Source organism: Empidonax traillii, unplaced genomic scaffold (assembly GCF_003031625.1).
Source record: "Empidonax traillii isolate 1590-97213 ecotype Southwest subspecies unplaced genomic scaffold, ASM303162v1 scaffold170:size2694500, whole genome shotgun sequence".
Lineage (NCBI taxonomy): Eukaryota > Metazoa > Chordata > Aves > Passeriformes > Tyrannidae > Empidonax > Empidonax traillii.
Genome location: NW_020955363.1, coordinates 1,573,471 through 1,594,211, shown reverse-complemented (window position 1 = coordinate 1,594,211; position 20,741 = coordinate 1,573,471). Strand labels below are relative to the sequence as shown.

The 20,741-nt window shown below is 37.0% G+C and overlaps 1 protein-coding gene across 1 annotated transcript in view; it reads left to right on the top strand.

The window, feature by feature from the left end:
• NAA15 (N(alpha)-acetyltransferase 15, NatA auxiliary subunit) overlaps positions 1–20,741 on the top strand; it is a 38,323-nt gene that overhangs the window by 13,830 nt on the left and 3,752 nt on the right. Inside the window, exons 3-19 of the mRNA XM_027885681.1 lie at positions 417–521; positions 1,145–1,302; positions 3,295–3,429; positions 3,602–3,755; positions 5,645–5,764; positions 6,418–6,513; positions 6,647–6,753; positions 7,227–7,299; positions 8,011–8,180; positions 8,699–8,851; positions 10,918–11,046; positions 13,468–13,681; positions 14,835–15,028; positions 17,044–17,152; positions 17,482–17,580; positions 18,320–18,463; positions 18,891–18,988. Of these exons, the coding sequence (XP_027741482.1) occupies positions 417–521; positions 1,145–1,302; positions 3,295–3,429; positions 3,602–3,755; positions 5,645–5,764; positions 6,418–6,513; positions 6,647–6,753; positions 7,227–7,299; positions 8,011–8,180; positions 8,699–8,851; positions 10,918–11,046; positions 13,468–13,681; positions 14,835–15,028; positions 17,044–17,152; positions 17,482–17,580; positions 18,320–18,463; positions 18,891–18,988 (2,258 nt within the window). The remainder of the gene's footprint in view (positions 1–416; positions 522–1,144; positions 1,303–3,294; positions 3,430–3,601; positions 3,756–5,644; positions 5,765–6,417; positions 6,514–6,646; positions 6,754–7,226; positions 7,300–8,010; positions 8,181–8,698; positions 8,852–10,917; positions 11,047–13,467; positions 13,682–14,834; positions 15,029–17,043; positions 17,153–17,481; positions 17,581–18,319; positions 18,464–18,890; positions 18,989–20,741) is intronic.

The window sequence follows — 20,741 nt, the reverse complement described above, 5'->3', positions numbered from 1 at the left end:
TGAAAGTTTCTCTCCACTGTTCAGAAATATTTTGTGGGTTTTTTGCAACAAGTTTGGCATGACTGGATGTGTGGAAGTCTCAGGGTTGTGAATAAATACTTGAGTAGTTATAACGTCTTTACATTAAAAAATCTCCAATTGTTTGTAGAGCAGACGGTTTTTAAGGCTAGTGACTTTAAAATGAAACATTACTTTGTTTTGGTGGAAGTAATGTATGAGGTTTGTTGTCATGTATGATATACTTAAATTAATAATCTGACAGTATAGTTTTCCACGAGAAAAAAGAATGGGAAATGTGGATGCTGATGACTGAATCTAAATTTGCATTTATACTGTATTTAGTGTTGCTATACTAAGCTTAAAATCTAGGAAAATTCATAACTGATACTTATTTGATTCTTTTTTTTCTATTTTAGAAACCTTGGCAATGAAAGGACTAACTTTAAACTGTCTAGGGAAGAAAGAGGAAGCTTATGAACTTGTGCGTAGAGGCCTAAGGAATGACTTGAAGAGTCATGTCTGTATCCTTTATGAAACAGGACTTTTGCTTATAAATTGAAAAGGTTTATTTCTACAAATACTTTAATTATAGAGTAGCCAGTACCACTGACCTTCACACTGGAAGTTCAGAATTTTCAGACTGGTTTCCAGTAGATAAGAATATTTTGTCTGAGCTGTCCAAAGGGCTTTGCAGCACTCCGTGCAGTCAGTTAGCTCAAATATCACTCTGGCTTGCATTGTGTGTTATTTTGATCATTGTGCTGCAGCTCTAAACTTGAGGCGGGCATTTAAGCATGTGATTTGCTCTAAAAACATTAGTAGTTGCTATTACATTGTTAAAGACTTGTCACAGAGTGCAGGAAGTGCAAGCACTTCAGATGTCTAAAAATGTGTTCAGGTAAGCCTAACAGTGTTTTCAGAGACCCTCTTACTTTATTTCCTCCCCCAGTATGTGAAAAGTAGAGTTTACAGCACGTAATATGAACCTTATATGTATAACTGGCAAAGTTCTCTGATGAAAAGAATTGTAATGTTACTGTCCTTTTAGAAAACAGCTTGAGAGCTTGTTGCCTGCTCTTCTATCACTGTTAGATCTGTTTTGTCCCTGCTCCAATTCAGTGGAAGCCTTAACAGAGTTTTCTAGGTTGGCATGTCTATGGCCTTCTTCAGAGGTCAGACAAGAAGTATGATGAAGCTATCAAATGCTATAGAAATGCACTGAAATGGGACAAAGACAATCTTCAAATCTTGAGAGATCTTTCTCTGCTACAGATTCAAATGAGGGATCTTGAAGGTTACAGGGTAAGTATACATACTGCCTTTAATCATCACCTAGGGGACTGCAGCATTGTTTAATGACACTTTGAAAAAAATATACATTAGATCCAGTGTTAAAACAATGTGACACTCAATGCAGTTTCTGTAAAGTGTACAGATTTAATGGCATATTGAATTATGTATTTTCAGCTTAGGGCAGAATTGCTTGCATTTTTTTTTTTTTTTTTTTTTTTTTTTTTTTTTTTTTTTTTTTTTTTTTTTTTTTTTGATACTGTATAATCCAGCTGTAGACATTCTTCAGTCTTATTATTTTCTTGAAATAATAATAATATAAAGCAAGTTTCATTGTATAATTTCATGTGGTATGCTGCATGAAATACTGTATTTTGCTTCCCGGCTCCTTCGGATCCAAATATTTCCCATGAGCTGTAAGGCTGAGGATCAAAACTCTTGAGTATTCCTCTTCTTTCTTGGTTTAATTCTCAAAATGCTTAGATTACTGTCTTGTTTTTCTTGTTTCCTTTCTAGTAAAGCTGACTGCAGTTTGTTAACAGACTGCTACCCTTTTCCTGCCTGTTACTGCAGGACCAAGTTATTTGCAGCACCCTGTCACCCAAACATTAATGAACTGGAAAAAAAACCCCTTAGTTCCTCCATATTTTTTTTATGCCTGGAAACTTGTCTGATTTTCAGCTGATATAGACTGGTATAGTACAGTATTCCTTTTCTCTGGAAAAAAAGAGATTTTTACTTGAGAGACCTTGAATAATTTCCTTTGGTCAGGTTTTCATCTTTTCAGGTGTTCTTTGCACCTCCAAAGTCGTGGTTGTTAAAACACATTAATTGGTCTCTTAATAGATTATTTCCTTTTGAAATTAAGGTAATGTTGGTGTTTATATAACAGATATGCCAAGAGCAAATTCTGTTCTCAGAGATATGTGGAACCATCAGCTAACACAGGTCCTCAGTGAACTTATTCCTGAGTCAAGACAATTTTTAATCACTGATATTTTTTATATTAATAATTCAGAAGTGTGATTCCTTTCATGCTGAGACAAGATAGCTAAAACTTAGCATAGGTGCCAGATGCATTTGCAAATGTATGTTCTCTTGGCCCTCTGGATAGATGCATGTTTAGCAATTACAAAATTTGTATTCACAACTACCATGTGGTTATAGAATGCGTGGAGAATTAAATGTTTAGGTGCTTAGAAGCCAGTGATTTATGACTTATATGCTGGTTTCTGAAGAATGTTTATTTACTCTCAAAACTGTGAATAACCTTGTGGTTTGGGTTGGGTTTTTTTCTCTGTTTTAACTTCCACCCTCTCCTACTTTGTAATACTTTGACTGATCATCATTCTAGTCAAACTTCTGTAACTAGCTTTAGGTCTTTGTTAGTCCCTACTTCTGAAAGTTTGGGCTTTTTCAGTAGATAGTAACTTTTTTCCTTTATTTTAATTTACTTGAAGATGCCTTTTGGGAGTCTGTAACAAAACAAGTAATAACTTTTTTTGTCAGATTAAAACTGTGCGATACCAAGCAAATCTGATGCATTTTCCAGCTGTAATTATCTTCTTGCCGAAGGACAGGGATGTGTTTGTGTGACCCATGTTGCCTAACAACACCTTTAAGGATTTAATACATACATGCTTGCAAGATGAATTTGAAACGCCAGTAAATGTTCCTGCAATTCAATCCAAAGTATCCTTAATTACCTTCTGTTCATAAGCAGTAAGACAAGAACAGCGTGTGTGTCATAAATTAACAAAGTTAGTCTGACTCATCTGGATTCAACTGGACATGATGTGTAATTTTGTGTGCTGTTTTATTTTTTGTATTCAGTGAAGACCATCGTAGTTTAAAGATTTTCTTTCAGTTAAAAAAAAATGCATGTGGAAGACTAACTTTTATTGACTTCCTTAAATAATAGAATGCTGAGGACAGATTACTGCCTAATGGATTCTACAGAATATCAGAATAAAGTCAGGAAAATTAGTAGCTACTTTTTTGCAGGAAACGAGATACCAGTTGCTCCAGCTCCGACCTGCACAGCGAGCATCATGGATTGGTTATGCCATCGCTTACCATCTGCTGGAAGACTATGAAATGGCAGCAAAAATTTTAGAGGAATTCAGGAAGACACAGCAGGTAAGGGGAGAACACGAAATTCCTGTATGGATTGTCGCTTAAGCCAAAAGTAAAACACTGCTTCCTTTCACGGTGTGAAAACTTGGTACAGTTTCTTCACTCAGATGAATCTGACCCCAAATTCTAGAATCAGAAGGCTGAACTATCTCCTGTGTCTTGCTTTCCTGTGTAGACATCACCTGATAAAGTGGACTATGAGTACAGTGAGCTGCTACTCTATCAAAATCAAGTCCTCCGGGAGGCAGGATTATATAAAGAAGCCTTGGAGCATCTTTGTACCTATGAAAAGCAGATTTGTGATAAACTGGCTGTCGAGGAAACTAAAGGTAATTACTTTTTGAAGATACGTTTAAATACATAGCACACAGTGGGGTGTCTGTACTGTCAGCTTTCACCATCTTTTGTAATTTCAGCTTTGATTTGGTTTTAGATTAATTTATTTAATTTTGCTGTTGTAAAGGACTGCTTGTCTTGCAGGTGTTGAGTCCTTGTCATGCTCTTCTCCCAGGTCGGTGAGACATCAAGAGAGAGAGCATCAGACCAAAACTTGTAATCTAACAGGTGTTTCAGACAGACGATCCTGAACTGATGTCCTGAAGTTCTTTTTGAGTAGTGTACCCAGACCCGTTCTGTTACAGCTTTCGTAGTGGCCCTGACAGGGATGCCGCTTGCAAAGGGGAAGAGTTATCTTTGGCACAGTAGACAGCTTTTAGTTGTACTCAGTCACCCCTGCAGAGTACAGAGATAGTCTCGTTGCTGAGTTGCCATCTCTAGGCTTCTGCTGGTGTGTTGTAAACCTGGTGTGCAATACCGTAGCAGATCAATATAATCCTGTATCTTATAGTCCATAACCGGAATTGCAGAGTGATAGATGTTCGTTCTCACAGCTCTGCTAACAGGTGCACTTTCTGAAAGCATGCTTTCTTCCTTTTCTGCTTGTACAGTCTTTTCTGTGAAACTTGTGTTTGGATGATTGCTTGAAGCAATATCTTACTCTCTGATATTATCCATGTAGATGATGTAGCTAGTTCTCTATTTCTGCTAATGGTAATCTCACTGTCCTGCAAAATGAACCCAGGAATTTAGTAGTGATAGCATTATGGGAGGTGTGTGGTACTTCCTCAAGGAAAATGTTTGCAGATGACTCTCCATGGGTGCAATTATATTATAAGTGCACACGTAAAAGGCATCGTGAATGAAGTACAACTGACAGACACTGAATACTGTATTGGCATTTGCCACTGTTAGGTAGAAAACAATTCACTTCCACCTTGAAGAAAGAATTAAGGTTTATTTTCTCAGTTCATTCTCAGTGGGTGAACTACTGATGTTTTTCCCGGGCATTAGATTCTGTGTGCATTCCTTGAGTTATCCAAACTACGGGAAACAATGTCTCGTGGCAAAATGGCATGTCAATTGTGTGCGGGGAAGAAGAGAGGTACTGCTGAGTTGCGTTTTCCTCTTGAAACCAGATGAGGAAATCTTACCTTAATGTAGAATGACACTGTTCACCTGTGGCACGTGATCTGTTCGTGCCTAACATTTGCCAATAGCAAAACTTTGTAAAATATGTTTTTTCCATATATTTTTTTTTTTGTAAAATACGAAATGGGAAATTGACTCCTCCAGTCCCAGCACTAGCAAAGATGATTAACACAGTTGTTAGACCTGGACTTTATTTTTAACACTTTTATCTTATGTCAAAGTATCATTAAAAGGAAACTTGTTTGCAGAATCTTGGGAATGCATTCATCAAATCAACGGCTTGATTAAAAACACTGAAGTTAGTTTTATGCAACACCAGACTGAGGAACCTTTCTTTTATTTGCAGCTCTGCAATTTCAGTTTGGCTTTCAAGATGCTAAATACAGTGTAGTGCTTCTAATTGCCTTCTGTGGTAAAAACTGCACTTAAAGTAACCAGTTGCTTCAGTAAGTGAGAAAAAAAACCCACCTGCATCTTGCTTTTAACATTAAGTTTTCACCTAAGTTTCAGGAGTTATGAGTTGAGTTGTAAAATCTTACTGTAATTGCAGCTGTTGTCAAAGTAAAAGCATATCTGTGAGCTGGTTTGTAATGACATTGTGGTCATTTTTCCTAAGAAATTAGAATCTGCAGGGAGTTAAGATTATCTGGTCCCTTCCTGTAGAATGTTTAATGTTAGACTGCTTGAGTATCTTGTTACTTTAATTTGAAACTTCTTGAATTTCACACAGGAGAACTCCTGCTTCAGCTTGGCAGACTTGAAGAAGCAGTTGAAGTCTACAAGGGACTGCAAGAAAGAAATCCTGAAAACTGGGCTTACTACAAAGGCCTAGAAAAGGCACTTAAGCCAGGTAATTATTTGATATCTTGTAGCAAATAAGCTTTTTCTGCATGTTTGAAATTCATATATGTATGAAAAACTTGTATTGCTTTAAATACTAACACTGTTATTTTACAAATCCTCATTTAAGTTTTTCCCTTTAGTCATAGTTTGTACATGTTGTCATAATCCTTGGGGTTTTTTTTAAGAAAGACTGGAAATATTTCTGGTATTGTTGTTACCCTTGTCTTACCTAAAATCACAGAATCAAAAAAAATGCAGTAGTCTTTGTGTGTGGTTGAAAGAATAGAATTATTTCTTAGAAGACAATTTTAATTTAGAGTTTTACTTTACTGTCTGTTATCTTATGTTGTAGCTTAATACTTAACTGAATGGCTTTCTTTGAAGATTTTATGACAGTGATAAGGCAGGAACTGAAAGATGAGAGATTAGCAGTTAGTTTTAGGAAGAGAAATTAACAGATACTGAGTACCTTGGAATCATTTGATGCATCAGTTTTAGAAACAATAAAGAGGAATTTGATGTTCTTTAGGAAGCATATAGCTTTTAGTTGATATATATATTCTGATCCTATTTTTAACCAGATACAAATCACTTTCCTTGCCCCACTTTCCCTTCTTGCAAAAAAGGAAGGAAAAAGTAAACTGGAAAATTCTCTTGCAGCTAATATGATGGAGAGGCTAAAGATCTATGAAGAGGCCTGGACTAAATACCCAAGGGGACTAGTTCCAAGAAGATTACCATTAAACTTTTTGTCTGGTAAGTGCATTTTTGCTGAGTGGTTAGTGATCAACACTTGTGTTTCTGAGATGCTGTTTTAACAGCATAAGCAGTCTGCAATTGATGAGTAATGTCTGGTAAAACAAAATCAACAGGTCTTTTTCCTCTCAAGGTGAAAAGTTTAAGGAATGTCTGGACAAGTTTCTAAGGATGAATTTCAGCAAAGGTTGCCCACCAGTCTTCAATACTTTGAGGTCATTATATAAAGACAAGGAGAAGGTAAGTGTGTTTAACCACTTTTTGCATGTTCTACATGGAAGCTGTGGTGCGTTGAAGAGATGAAAGACACTTTTCTTCAGTGTTCACTCCCTCAGCACTGCTGCACGTTATGGCCTGGTATAGCTAAAAAAAAAAATGAAGTACATACATACATCAAGCATACATAGTCTTGTGCCAACTTGGTAAATGTAGAAAACTCAGATTTACTTATTCTAAGCTGTTTAAGTATTCACCAAGGGAGGCTTGGTCTTAATTTGTTGAAAATAGAGGTGAGATTGATATAGATAGATAGATATGTAGATAGATATGTAGATATATAGATAGATATGTTCCCATATATAATGTAATTCAGGGTATTGCAGATTTTTCTTACCAAAAATAACTAGTTTGGGTAACACCAAGTAGCTGAAGTTGAAATAAAATACCATCTGGCCCACAGATTATTTTTTGTGTGTCTTGTCTTGCATGTGTAGGTGGCAATCATAGAAGAGCTCGTGATAGGTTATGAAACCTCTCTAAGAAGCTGCAGGTTATTTAACCCAAATGGTGAGTGCTTCGTGGAGATAATGCCTGGTGTAAGCATTGTGTCCATTCACAGGTGTGGAACAAGTAGGGAGTGAAGAAATAGAGATGATGTGGGTTTTTTCCTTTTTCCCCCCTAACACAGAACTCTACCATAGCTGTCAAACATAAAGTCTGTATTCAGAATGTAGTCACTTCTTCTGAACTTTTTTCCTGGATCCATGGATTTGGTCGTCTCTTTGCAGTTTTGACTTCAAATATTCTATTTTAAAGACTTGAGTTTATCACTGTTCAGGAGACTGAAATTTGAAAGCGATGTCAAATCTTTAATTACAGAACATCAAACCAAAAATAATGTGCAGTGAGAGCACAGTCTTCACGAAGAAGTAGTTTTTGAACTTTTGGCGGAGACTGGGTTTTCTGTTCTTGGGGGTTTTACACTTCTGATTGCCCCAGCTAAGGGAATACTTGGAACAAAATGCAACTCCCTTCTGACCCACTAGCTCCCGTTCCTGTAAAACCACAGAATGAGAAGGGAATAGGATATGCTCAAGCCTTGCATAGACTTAGAAGCTAATGTACTTACCTGGACTGGTTGGTTGGACGCACTCCCAGCTTGACAGCCTGATACAGTGGCAGAATTAACTTCAGTGGCTGTATTTATAGCACTCTGCTTCTGGCATGTTGCTTTAATAAACTGAACAAAAAAAAACCTCTCTGTTCTACTCTCTCCAGATGATGGTAAAGAAGAACCTCCAACCACTTTACTCTGGGTCCAGTATTATTTGGCTCAACATTATGATAAAATTGGGCAACCGTCCCTGGCTCTAGAATATATAAATGCTGCTATAGAAAGTACTCCCACTTTGATAGAACTCTTCCTTGTGAAGGCAAAAATCTATAAGGTAAGTGTGGCTTATCCTTAGTGACCAGAAGTTATTCATGTGTTATGATTGTGAATTTTAGTGAGTTTCTAGATAAGGATATTGTTTAGCTACTTGGGGACTTTTTTTTTCTTTTGTTCCATATGATTAAGCTCCTGTGAAGGTTTTAAAGTCAGTAAAAGACCAAAGGTACAGCAGAATGTGAATTCTCAGTTTAAAATTCACACTGATAAATTTGAGTCTTTTATCTGTTCTTACCCCGGATTTTTTAACTACTTAAAAACAATTTCCCAACTACACTATGATATTGTATTAGAATGGGATTATCCAAAGCAGTCTCTTAAACATTTTCAGGAAAAACATTTAGTGCTAAAAGACCAATAATTTTACTGCTTTTTTTTTTCTTAAAAGATCTGTTGCTTTTGAAGAAAGCTATTTATTAAAAGATGTCTAAAAAGTTAAATTATGTTAAACAGTGAGTAGATAAAATGTGCATGTTTCACAATTACTGAATCTGACTCAACTTTCTATCTCTTTAGCATGCTGGAAATATTAAAGAAGCTGCAAGGTGGATGGATGAGGCTCAGGCTTTGGACACAGCAGACAGATTTATCAACTCCAAATGTGCAAAATACATGTTGAAAGCAAACTCCATTAAAGAAGCAGAAGAAATGTGTTCTAAGTTTACACGGGTTTGTTGCTTTTAACTACGGCTCTTTTGGATAATGTGGGCCTTATCCCTTGTGGAATAACTTTGTGTTTTAACTTTGCACTCACCTTTACTATAATGTTTAAATTCTATTTCAGAGCAACTGTGTTTTCTTGCTTCACTTGTGGTAGTCCATAGAAGGGTTTGAATTATTCTAGGATAAGCATGATCTGTAGTATTAATTGAAGACTCTATAAAACTTGGATTTGGTTGGTTTTGCTAGGTATCAAAAATACAGCATTGCCTGCTTTAGAGAGAACTTCTCAGTAAATGATTTTTTCACAGTAACCTTTAGGTTTAATATTGAGTCTGTAGGATACTTGAAAGATCTAGTAAAGTTGCCCGTGTCTCTTACAAGATTTTTTTTCTAATGGTGGTAAGTTAGAGTTCAAACTTCTCTTGGAACATAATTTTTGTATGACTAGCACATGAAAGGCTTTCTGAGGTGTCTTTCTTGTGTGAACAAACTTCCATCCCTAAGGCCATGGTTAACTGTGGTGGAGGGGAGCGGCATGTTATATCTTCTTTTATTTTTCCATCTGTTTACATGTGACCAGTTATCTGGTAGAAAAAGTTTTGCCTTATGCAGATTGCTTAATTTCATGCATCACTTTTGTCCCTGCAGTAACCCATTTTGATAGGTTTGATGGTCACACAGCTTAGTTACTTCATTTAATTTACTTCTCTTGCTGTTACTCTTTCATAACTGAAAGTCGAAACAGCTCAGTGAAGTCTTCCCAGACTATTTGCCAAGTGATAGTTTTAGGAATACTGGTAATATCGTTTATATGTTGTCTGTGGGAGACAGGCAACAAGCTCTTGGGATTTACCTTCAAGGGTAAAGCCTTTTCTGTTTGTTGTCCCATTTTTCTCCTCTCTCTTGAAGAGCAGGAAGAAATTGGAGTAAGTTCGGTTGAATGGAGAGGAGGGGGAACAGTTTTTGTAAGGGGAAATCTGGAGGATCTTTGTGAAATGTGTGCAGGCAAACATGAGGGGAGGGGAGGTTCTGTTTTATATAAACTCAATAACTTTATATGGGGTTTTTGATGCAAACCTGATACGAATTTAGTTGATTTGACCTCCCTCAATGCCTTAAGGAGCTTTAAAATGATATCAAAAAAGCAAGCATACCAGTTACCCAAAACTGAACTTGAAAACAATAATTTGATGATATTGCTCCATGTAATATTTTTAACTCCTTTTGATCTTATGTCTAGTGCTCAAATACAAGCTTCTTATTTAAAAAAAACAATTAAAGGAGATCTAAATTAACTGTAATGGAAATGGAACTGACACTTTTTTCTCACTTTTAGCTGCCTAAATCAGGCTGATTTGAACACTACCTTTCTCTTTCATTGCTAAGTTCTACAAATCTGAGCAAGTATACATAAATACCAGGTTTGAAAGACAACTGTAATATGCGTTTTTGAACCAGGAGATGTCTTGAGTTAACAGTATTCCTTTTGCCTTGCCACTGCTCTCTAGTACTGATGGTATGAGAAATAATCTACTACTGCTGTCAGTTGGTAGGCGTAGCTGAATCAGCAGTTCTCTGGAAGGTACAGATAGCAGCTTTAGTTAAGGAAAAATAAAAAAATTCTTGTAGGATTTCCTGCAGCTGTTGGTGTCTTGCCATGTGCTAGAATTTTCCTGCCATTTTTTTTTTTGTCCTGCAGTGTGTTATTTGCGTGCACACAAGAGTTAAAAACACTGAATGAAGGTCTCACCTATCCTAAAGCTGAGGAACCATCTCAGTTAAATCACTAGCTGGCTGGTCACTAGCTGGTCACTAGCTGACTCTTCGTTGTTTCTTTCTGACTTTTCCGATAAATGTAACAAAGGTTTTTATTTTTTTCTTAAATTAATGAACAAAGCAAGTCTATTTTAACTTTGGCATTTCCATCTTTCAGGACTCCAGTTCTGAGATTCAGCATTTCTTTTGGTAGCATCCTTATTTGTACTTTCAGTTAGGACAGGATAAAAAGGAAAGAGCAGTCAACGAATGGAATGAGATATTTATTTTTTGTGTAATGCTGGTTTTGCTTTTAGGAAGGAACCTCGGCAGTAGAGAACCTGAACGAAATGCAGTGCATGTGGTTTCAGACAGAGTGTGCGCAAGCTTACAAGGCGATGAACAAATTCGGAGAAGCACTAAAAAAATGCCATGAAATTGAGAGAGTACGTATCCAGTTAAATTGCTTAGGTTGGAAAACACTGGCTTAAGTTCGCTGTGCTGATATGTTGCTTTTCTGAGCAGTAAGAACATCCTTCATGTAGCTCCAGGAGAGATTTTGGTTCATGTTGGTTACTGGCAAGTTGACAAGTTTTGCATTTCCTTCTAAAAATACCGTTGTAAACTCTGTGTTATGAAGAGATTTTGTAAAGTTATTTGAAGATCCAGAAGAGAGAAGAAAACTCTGAGAAATATTGTCAGTGTGCATTAAAAATAGATATTTGGGTAAAAACTAAGTGTACCTAAAGTCCAGAAATGACGTGCCTGAGCTGACAAACCCATTCTTAAAGTAGAGGCAAAAAAGGTCATTTTGGTTACTGTTAAAGCACTGTTTTAGTGGTAGACAATAACTTTAAAAAACCTATCACAAATATTAAGTATCTTCTCCCTTAAAAAAAAAAATTAGGCTACAGTTTAAAAGAAGCTATTGGAAATGTAATAACTTCCTAAAGTAGAAATTGTATTTTAAAAAGGAGGAATACTCGCATATTAAATGCAGAGCCATAGTGAGGCAAACAACAGAATTTGGATGCACAGCTTTAGAAGAAAATAAGTAGGGGTTTGGGTTTTTTAAAGCACATCAGAGTCTAGAAAAATGACCACCCAACCGAGGGTGTAAATGAAGAGCTGAAAGAGCTGAACTTCATAGGAAGCCATGCCTCTTTGCAAAGAGAGAGCCTTTAGGAGATTTCAACACTGCTGCTTTTTTGCAGAGAAATATTCTCTGTGGAATATTCTCAGATTAGAGCAAAGTATCAAAGTAACCTGGCCTAGTGAAAGGTGTCCCTGCCTGTGGCAGAGGGTTGGAAGTAGCTGACCTTTAGGTCCCTTCCAACCCAAACCATTCTGTGATTTGCCAGGACCATATTTTGTTCACAGAAATCTTTGAAAAAGTTAGTGTAAGATTCTTGTAAAAGAATTTGTGTATTGTAAATTGTCTGGATTATCAGAAGAGCTTAGCAGAGCTCAAATGAAGTGTTAATTTAGGCCACCCTAAAAAAAAAGAAAAAATTTCTAAATAACTAAGTCACTGTGTTTAATTTCTTTATTGGATTCATTGATTGAAAGTGTTGTAATGTTCAAAAATAAAAGAGACAAATACGTTGAATTCAGAAACCATCAACAAAGCTTTGTTGTTCTGTAGGAAAAAACAGTGTCTTTCAAATCCTTTAGTTATGCTTGGGGCAGTCTAGTTGTTAAAATATTTTCTGGACTTCAGAAACACTTTTGTTGTCATCCTTCACACCATAAAGGATCTGAACTGTCTCAGAAAAAGTGAGAAGTTGATCTCATGGATTTGATAGTTAAATCATGACTTGGAAAACAGTAGGAACAAATAATCAACCTTTGCAAGAGAAGGGGTTTCTCATGGAGATTAAGGCATTTCTTTAGAGTCTCCCTTGTTTCATATGTCAGTAAATGATCACAGAAAAGGACTGAATAGTGCAAGGACAACACCTCTACTGTCTCAATACTTAAAGTGGTCCATGAAACATAATGTTTAATACTGTAGTCAGTGAACAAGGGGCAAGAAAAATTCTGTGCCTATGCATAAGTAGTAAAAGATCTTGCATTAATTATTGCTGCTCATGAAAGAAATCCTGAAACCATTATAGACAGTACTGCTACAACTTCTGTGTTTGTGTGCAGCAGCAGTCAAAAAGAATCAAGAGACTATAGAAATACTTTATTCAATAATGTGACTGTCGTACTGTTTACATCTCAGTATCAAACCTCCTTAAAAATGTGCTGGTAAAATATACATGGAGTAACTTCAAAGAGACTGTAATTACCTTATGCTCACTGTTTTAGCCTTAGCTTTGACAAACAACAGCTGAGTTTAGGTTGAAGTTGTATGAGATGATAAATGCGAGAAGAAGTTCAAGAGGGGCATGACTTCTCACTGCTTCTCAAACAAAAACAAAGAGATATGAGGTGATGATGAGGAAAGCAGAGCTTGAACAAAAGGAAGTACTTTCTCACATCACCTGTGATTTAAGTGTGGAATCCATTGCCATGGTTTTTAGTGGAAGTCAAAAGTATAGTTTTAACTGAAAAAGAATTAAGTTTATATAGAACGAAAGTAGGACCTTTGCCCCTTAAACTGCAAATTGTCAGAAGATAGTTGCTGTTAAGAGGCTGTGACGTGGGTGAATTGTGGTTCTGACCGAAGGTGCCTTCTGTTCTTTTCACTGTGACTTCTTTTTTTTGAAGTGTTTTGTTAACTTTTCTAAAAGTTAGGTTGTATTTGTCAAACAGCAGAGTTTTACTAAACAGTTCCTCTGGGGAGAACGTGTTTTAATAAAGTCCAGCTTAATACCTGGATGTTAATACTGGCTAAATAATGTTATGTTATGCTGTGTTAGCATTTTGTAGAAATCACGGATGACCAGTTTGACTTCCACACTTACTGTATGAGGAAGATCACCCTTAGGTCTTATGTGGACTTGTTAAAACTAGAAGATGTGCTTCGACAGCATCCCTTCTACTTCAAAGCAGCACGAATTGCCATAGAGATATATTTGAAGCTTCATGATAATCCCTTAACAGATGAAAATAAAGAACACGAGGCTGATACAGGTATTCAACCCTCAGGATTTTATTAATTATGTGGTTTCACTAAATTAGTGGATATTTTATGAAGATTTTTTGAAGCATTTTTTGGAGTTGTCAACTGCAGTTGCCGAAAATAAAAGTTTTACGCAACTCAAAGTAGGCAAATTGTAACTTTGACAGCATGCAAAAGTAGATGTTCTGCTGAAAGCTAAACTAATACATGTTTTTATCTTCTTTATTATAAAACGATGGGTTTGTAGTGAGTTGTAATTTTTATGTACAAAATGCTTGTATTTACAGAGTGGCTGTGAAAACATGGAATTCTCATGGTGGTTGGGCTGAAATAAGTGATTGAAGCTGATGTGCTTGGTGGCAGCTCTTCTTAAACGTTTTATTAGAATGCAAAAATTTCACTAGGTAGTAACTTAAATTTTATCACCTTTGGCTTCTGATGTAAAAATTACATTTAAATCCATCCATTTATTTTTTCCTCCTCATCTCTGATTTGAGAACAACTGCAGTGGCTTGGGGTACCTCAAGCAGTATAAATAGAGGCTCATCAGTCCTTCAGGAGGAATTTGTCAAGTTTTAATATTTTTTATCTTAGTTCATTTGTGTGGCTTCCAGTTCAAATTAAGAAAGGTGGAAGTGTAATAAAATGTATTGCAGCCACTTCTGATGTGTTTTAAATTAACTCTCCATATTCTAATTGGAGGGAAGAGCGGATCTGAATATGAATCAAATATAAGATATCTGTAGGGCACCAGAGGCAAAGCTGAAATTGTCTGTGCCAAAGTGCAGCTATTTCACCTTATTTTTGTTAGGCCATTTAATTGATACATTAAAAGTGTAATGCCCCAGGAATGAATCAATGAGATTTTTATTCTTGGTCTTTGATTTGTGGGAGTCATGCAGTAAGTACTTTGTCCCACCTTCAGCATTTTATACTACTGTTCTAATTCCTGTTCCCTGATTCCTCTAAGGAATTTGTGAGTTATGAAGGAGCAGCGTAGACTTCAGAATAAGTATTGCTGGTCAGTTAGCTTTTACAGAAGTAATGGTAGCACTGCTTGTTGGTAGGTATGGTTTAAAGAAGGTGATAGTGTCTTGAGGACTGATGGAGACTGTTAATATTAGACATCAATGTTGTCTGGTTTTGCCCTTTGCATGTGTACAGCAAATATGTCTGACAAGGAGCTAAAGAAGCTACGAAATAAGCAGAGAAGGGCACAGAAGAAAGCACAACTGGAGGAGGAGAAGAAGAATGCTGAGAAGGAGAAGCAACAGAGGAATCAGAAAAAGAAGAAAGATGATGATGATGAAGAAATTGGAGGACCGAAAGAAGAACTTATCCCTGAGAAACTGGCAAAGGTGCTTACTAATGTAATAATAAAGTCTTAGAAATTGCTACAGAAGTTTGCAGTGAGCATAGATAAAAACAGAAAGCCATTCTGATAACTTGTTAACTTTTTTTTGGTATGGCATCTCTTCACAGGCGGCATGTTAAAAAGAATTCTTTTCTAGGTGTAGTTTCTTAGGTATACTGTCAGTACTGTGGAAATCACAACTTCATACCTAGTTCTGACTGGCACTGATTAAAGTCATAAACATTTGCTACAGGTGGAACTATTTTCCTGTGTGTATTGCACTAACTTGTTGATTATACCCTATTTCTAGTTGGTCGGATGGAAATCTTTCTATTCTGTATGTAAGGTGATTATCATTTGCTCTTCTATGTCCCCTAATTAATTTTTTTGTTTATTAAGCATAGTCAGCCTGTGAAAGAGGAGCCACTGAATGCTTTAACAGGATTTGTTTGCATTTGTTTTGAATGGGGGAAAAAAAGGGATAAAGAAGCTCTAGTAGGAAGTAGTAGTAGACAAGACTGAGAAGGATTTTGAGATCTGAATTGAGAGCTGTAGAGATACATGAAGGGAAAGTGACCTAGAAGGCTGTTGTTTTGCTAAAAATTATTCCTGTAAGGAGCAGGAAAACGCTTGAAAAATGTGGGGGAAAGATAATAAAAATATAGAGATTAGAAAAATCAATTTATAGCAATAGTGGTCTAGTATCCAAGGTCTGATAGATACCGTATTCATTATGTTCACATTACACATACAGTGAGTATTATTTGCACTTCAGGTCTTATTTGAAAGCAGAGTCTGAACTTCTCTCTGTAGCCAGGAAGCAAGTGACTTAAACTGCACTAGTTATTGAAGAATATTGTTGGTATTCCTGATGTTTAGCTCACTGGTTGCAAGAAGCAGAACTAATTGCAGTGCTGGTTAAGAGTGAAATGGTCTCAGTAGAGTGTATTGAAACTGAGTTCTGGAGTGGAGGGTTCCCAAGATTATAGGGAATAATTGCAGCTGTATAATGCATTCCTTTGGCAAAACTAGTTATGTATTTATGATATAGATATATTATCAATATCAGAATGATAGCACTTCCAAATGCAGGTGGTTCCTAGTGCCAGAGGACCATTTCTGATATAGTTGGTCACTTGCAAACAGTTTTCGTGAAACAGTTGCCCCTGGGCTCGTTTGGGTGTGTAGCTTTGGCATTAAAGGCATAGCTTTGAAATCAGGTTTATTGTAGGTTCCAGATAGTTGATGTGCACAGTGACATGTGTAAAATCAACAGCACAGAGAAATGACACAGCTGTTTTTATGGAAGGTGCTGTAGTATATGTTTAGCAGAAAGGTGTCCATCCTTGTCTTCAACTCAGTTATTTGCAGTCAAGTGTATCTTTTTGACCTTACTAAGTTGTTACTGACACACAACAACTTTTGTATCTGCTTCTTAGAGAGTAGCTTATGTTCATAAAAACAGAAACAGGAAGGACAACAGACATCTCTTGTTTGACTGATCCCGAATGTCTGGATGGAACAGTCTATTAAGAATCCTTGCACAGAGTTGATTTGTGTTAAAGCTGCCCATTTACTGGATTACACTGGGTTAGACCAGGAGACCTAGTTACCTGAGGCTTGCTGTTTGTATCTTGGCTGGGAATGTTGCCATGACTTGGCCGCTCTTAGGAACCTGTCTGAAGCTCACATCAGCAGAATGTCATGGTCATTTGTTAGTCATTTACCATCTCCTCAGGCCCATGTGTGTAGGTTGTCATGGGCAGCCCTGCTGCTCATTTCAGAGCAGGTTCAGGAAAATGTGATTTGTAACCATCACGAAGCAGATTTTTGGACTTTTTAGTCTGTGTTTAGACACTAATACTGAGTGAAATGTGCAGAATTTGTAACAGAAGAGTTACATCTTATGCACTACCTTAGGAGAGTAACTAATGTCTCAGAAATAGCTAATTTTTGTTACTGTAGAGTTAGTAGGTTTAAACTTTGACCTAGTTGTGTGTCACTTCCTTGAATCCGTAGGTTGAAGCACCTTTGGAAGAAGCCATTAAATTTTTAACACCCCTGAAGAATTTAGTGAAGAACAAAATAGAGACACATCTTTTTGCCTTTGAGATTTATTTTCGAAAAGGTATGTGAGGAAACTAATGAAAGCAAGAAATTTGTGATTCATAAAGCTGTATATTAGAACTTAAGCCAAAATTATTCATTGGATGTGAGGAGCCAGTCCCTGTTGAGACACACAACTTTTCATTTGACTGACGCCCCAGCCACAAGCAGACTGTGATAAACCAAAGTTTGAACATCTGGTGATTATCCACTTAATTCACTGGTTAAATACATGCATGTTAGAAAAAACAGCTGTGTTTACACTCAGCTGTAATTTCTTCTGATCATAAATACTCCTGCAGCACAGTGTACAACAGGTTTCTGAGATTTGCCAACACTTTTTTTTTCCAGAGAAGTTCCTTCTGATGCTTCAGTCTGTGAAGAGAGCCTTTGCTATTGATTCTAGTCATCCTTGGCTTCACGAGTGTATGATTCATCTCTTCAGCAGTGGTATGTGTCTCTTTGGTAGGACTTCATCTGCACACACTTCCAGGTGATGCTGAGCCAGCATACAGTCATTGATTTTTAGTTTACAGGCTGTTATCACAATGAATTCAAAATATTTATTACACATATTAGAAAACCTTTTAAACAACTGGTTCTTGCTAAAATTAGGCATGCTTGTTATGACTGCAGCTGGATTTAGGGGTTATTCCGGTATTAGTAAGTCTTTTCAGAACTGTGAGCAGTATGGTGAAGCCTAAAAGAGTGAGGGAGTGAAGAAGTGGAATTGTAGAGTGAGGAACCTTGCTTTTCTGCTGGCAGCCTGTGTCAGCATGCAAGGAGAAGGCTTAGAATTCTGTCCTTTTTTGGTAAAAGGTTGGACAGATTCTGCCCCTTCCCCTGCCCCAGAGGTCACCCTTTCTGATGGAGGTTACAGACTAGATACTGAACTGGCTTGTATGACAACAGTCTTTGAGCCTCATAGATGTTAATTATTAAGGGTGAGACTGTAATTAGTGTAAAAAAACTTTGGCTTTTTCTAAACATCAGAAAACTGTCACAGTTTAACCTTTTTCCAACCAGATCCAGTTACTTACCTTTTCAAATTTCAAGCATCTTCCTTCAAGATACTTTCCAATTATATTAATAATGTAAACGTGAAAAATAGTAATATAAATTCATCAAGTATATTTTACTGCGATTACCTGTGCCCACCTCAATTAACTTCTTTTCTCCAATTGAGCAGTATCTGAAAGTAAGGATCTGCCTGATGCTGTTAGAACAGTGTTAAACCAAGAAATGAATCGGCTTTTTGGAGCAACTAATCCAAAGAACTTCAATGAAGCTTTCCTTAAAAAGAATTATGACTCACTGCCACATAGGTTATCAGGTACTTTGCCTTTATCCTTGTTCTGCCCTACTTCTGTATTTTCTGTGGTTACCTGGCACTGGTATCCTAGTGTCAGCCCCAAGGGTTTAACAGTCTTTCCCTCAGGAGTGCTTTTCTGCTCTTGGTTTGAGTTTTTCTGACATGATTGCCAAGTGGTCTGTGGATTTCTCTCATTTTCTCTACATGCTGCTGTAGTACAAATGTTTGGACCTCTCTGCCCTATCTGTTGTAATTTCTGATGTCTGCTGAATGTTTTAGTGCCTCGTCTACCTGAGTAGGTGTCAAGCTTTATGCTCCAAGTGGTTCCATTTCGAACTACTGCTGGAGAGTTCAGACCCCCTCTTAGTCATATTAGATCTGCTTTGTTTGTGTGTAAGATATTTTTGGTCATCCACTTGGTGATGAGTCTTTTTTTTTCCTCCTGTAGCTGCCAAAATGATGTACTATTTAGATCCTTCCAGTCAGAAAAGGGCAGTGGAGCTGGCAATGACCCTGGATGAATCCCTTATTAACAGAAATCTTCAGGTAACATATTTATAAATTGTAAACAATTTCTGGTGTATCTGTGGGAGCTTTATGCAAATTTTGGAGGTAAGAGGAAGCTGGCATGGTTGCTGTGCCTTATGGTAAAGGAGGTAGAGTTGTGAGAGAGGGGTGTCAGGTTCATCTGAACTTAAATGTTTAACATCCTTTTCACACTTTTAAATTAATTTGGCTTTGTGATGATATGAAAATAACAACAGCAAAAAAACATGTTATTGCCACAGGTAGTGGGAAAACATACTAAACACAAGAGAATTCACATAGCAAAAGATGCTAAGCTCCCCTGTAAGAAAAGAAAGTAGTCTCTCTGAGTTTTGGCTGTCACACAGGTGATTGTTCACAGGAAAGACTGACTTAGGAGTGGCTAGCCCAGACTCTGGGAAGGCTTTCCATAGTCAACTTTCTGCAAACTGCGGGAATTACCTGAGGTTTCATAAAAGGTGCATATGAACATTTTTGCCTTAGTGTGTAGTTAAATGAAAACCTTACCAAATTTTGAATCTTTGGAAATAGACTGGCTTCAATAGAACTTCAATTTTTTTTTTGTGAAGGATTTTAAGTTCACAGTAGAATTTTTGGACCAGACAGAGAGGGAAAAAGAGACAATAAAAGGCAAATTGCTGGGATTTATTAACTTGTTTAGGATGTTAAACATTCAGATCCTTTCTCTGCCCTAACTGATGTAGTATGGGACACAAACTTGTGTCTTTTATATCATAAGTACATATTTAGCAGCTTTCATAAACTTGCCTTGTTGGGGTATTGTTTTTTGGGGTAGCATTTTTTTGCTTACTGTTTGAGTGGTCTCAAAGAGCTTAAGCCAGATTATCAATAGATTTAGAAAACAAAAATTAATTTGGCTTTAAAAGCCTTCTTTTTGCTGTTTTTTGACTGGGAGTGGGATTGTGGGAATTGGATTGGAGAGAGATTAAAATATAATGAAAAATGCGCGGTCATTGTGGAGATGTTAACTTGCTAGGGCTAGAAGAAGCATTTAGCAACTCAGAGTGTATAAACGTGCTGTATGCTGCATTGTGATAAAACTGAAAATGGTGAATTCTGGGTGCCAACATAAAGTAAGAGTTGGGAGTTCTGCTGAACTTTTAGAAGGGAAATTGAAAGTGCCCTAAAAATCGAGAATCGGGAGGAGTCTGGGCATTTGCTAAAAGGCGTTTTTGTGTGCAATGAGATCAAATTTATTACATTTCATTTTAGTAAAGACCAACAAAGAGCAAATGTGTGAGCAGAAGGGGTTGTTGAAGAGAACTTCATAACCCCACAGCAGGAGGACAGAGCAGTTAATCTCAGTACACAGAAGAAATAAAAGCTATACTAAATGTCAGAGGAGTGGGAAAAGACTGACTTGCTATGCTAATGCTTGCACAGACAACACAGGCAGATGTTAAATGGTGACAGGCTTTAGTGAGGCTCAGGAGGTTGGTTTCTCATGTTTGCAGTGCAGGTTGGAAAAAAAAACACAGGAAGTGTCCTTTTCCTCTTCTAAGTCATGAATAAAAATACTGCATATATCTGAAGGATGTGGTAGTATCAGAGTACTTTGATTTGATTCACTGGTTACAGGCACACTTCAGCAACTCACATAACCTGAAGTGTAAAAATGGGAGGGGGGGAGTTTCCCTGCCAGAAACATTTTCACATCCAGTTATGATTATTCATAGAATCATAGAATAGATTGGGTTGGAAAAGACCTCCAAGATCATCAAGTCCAACCCCT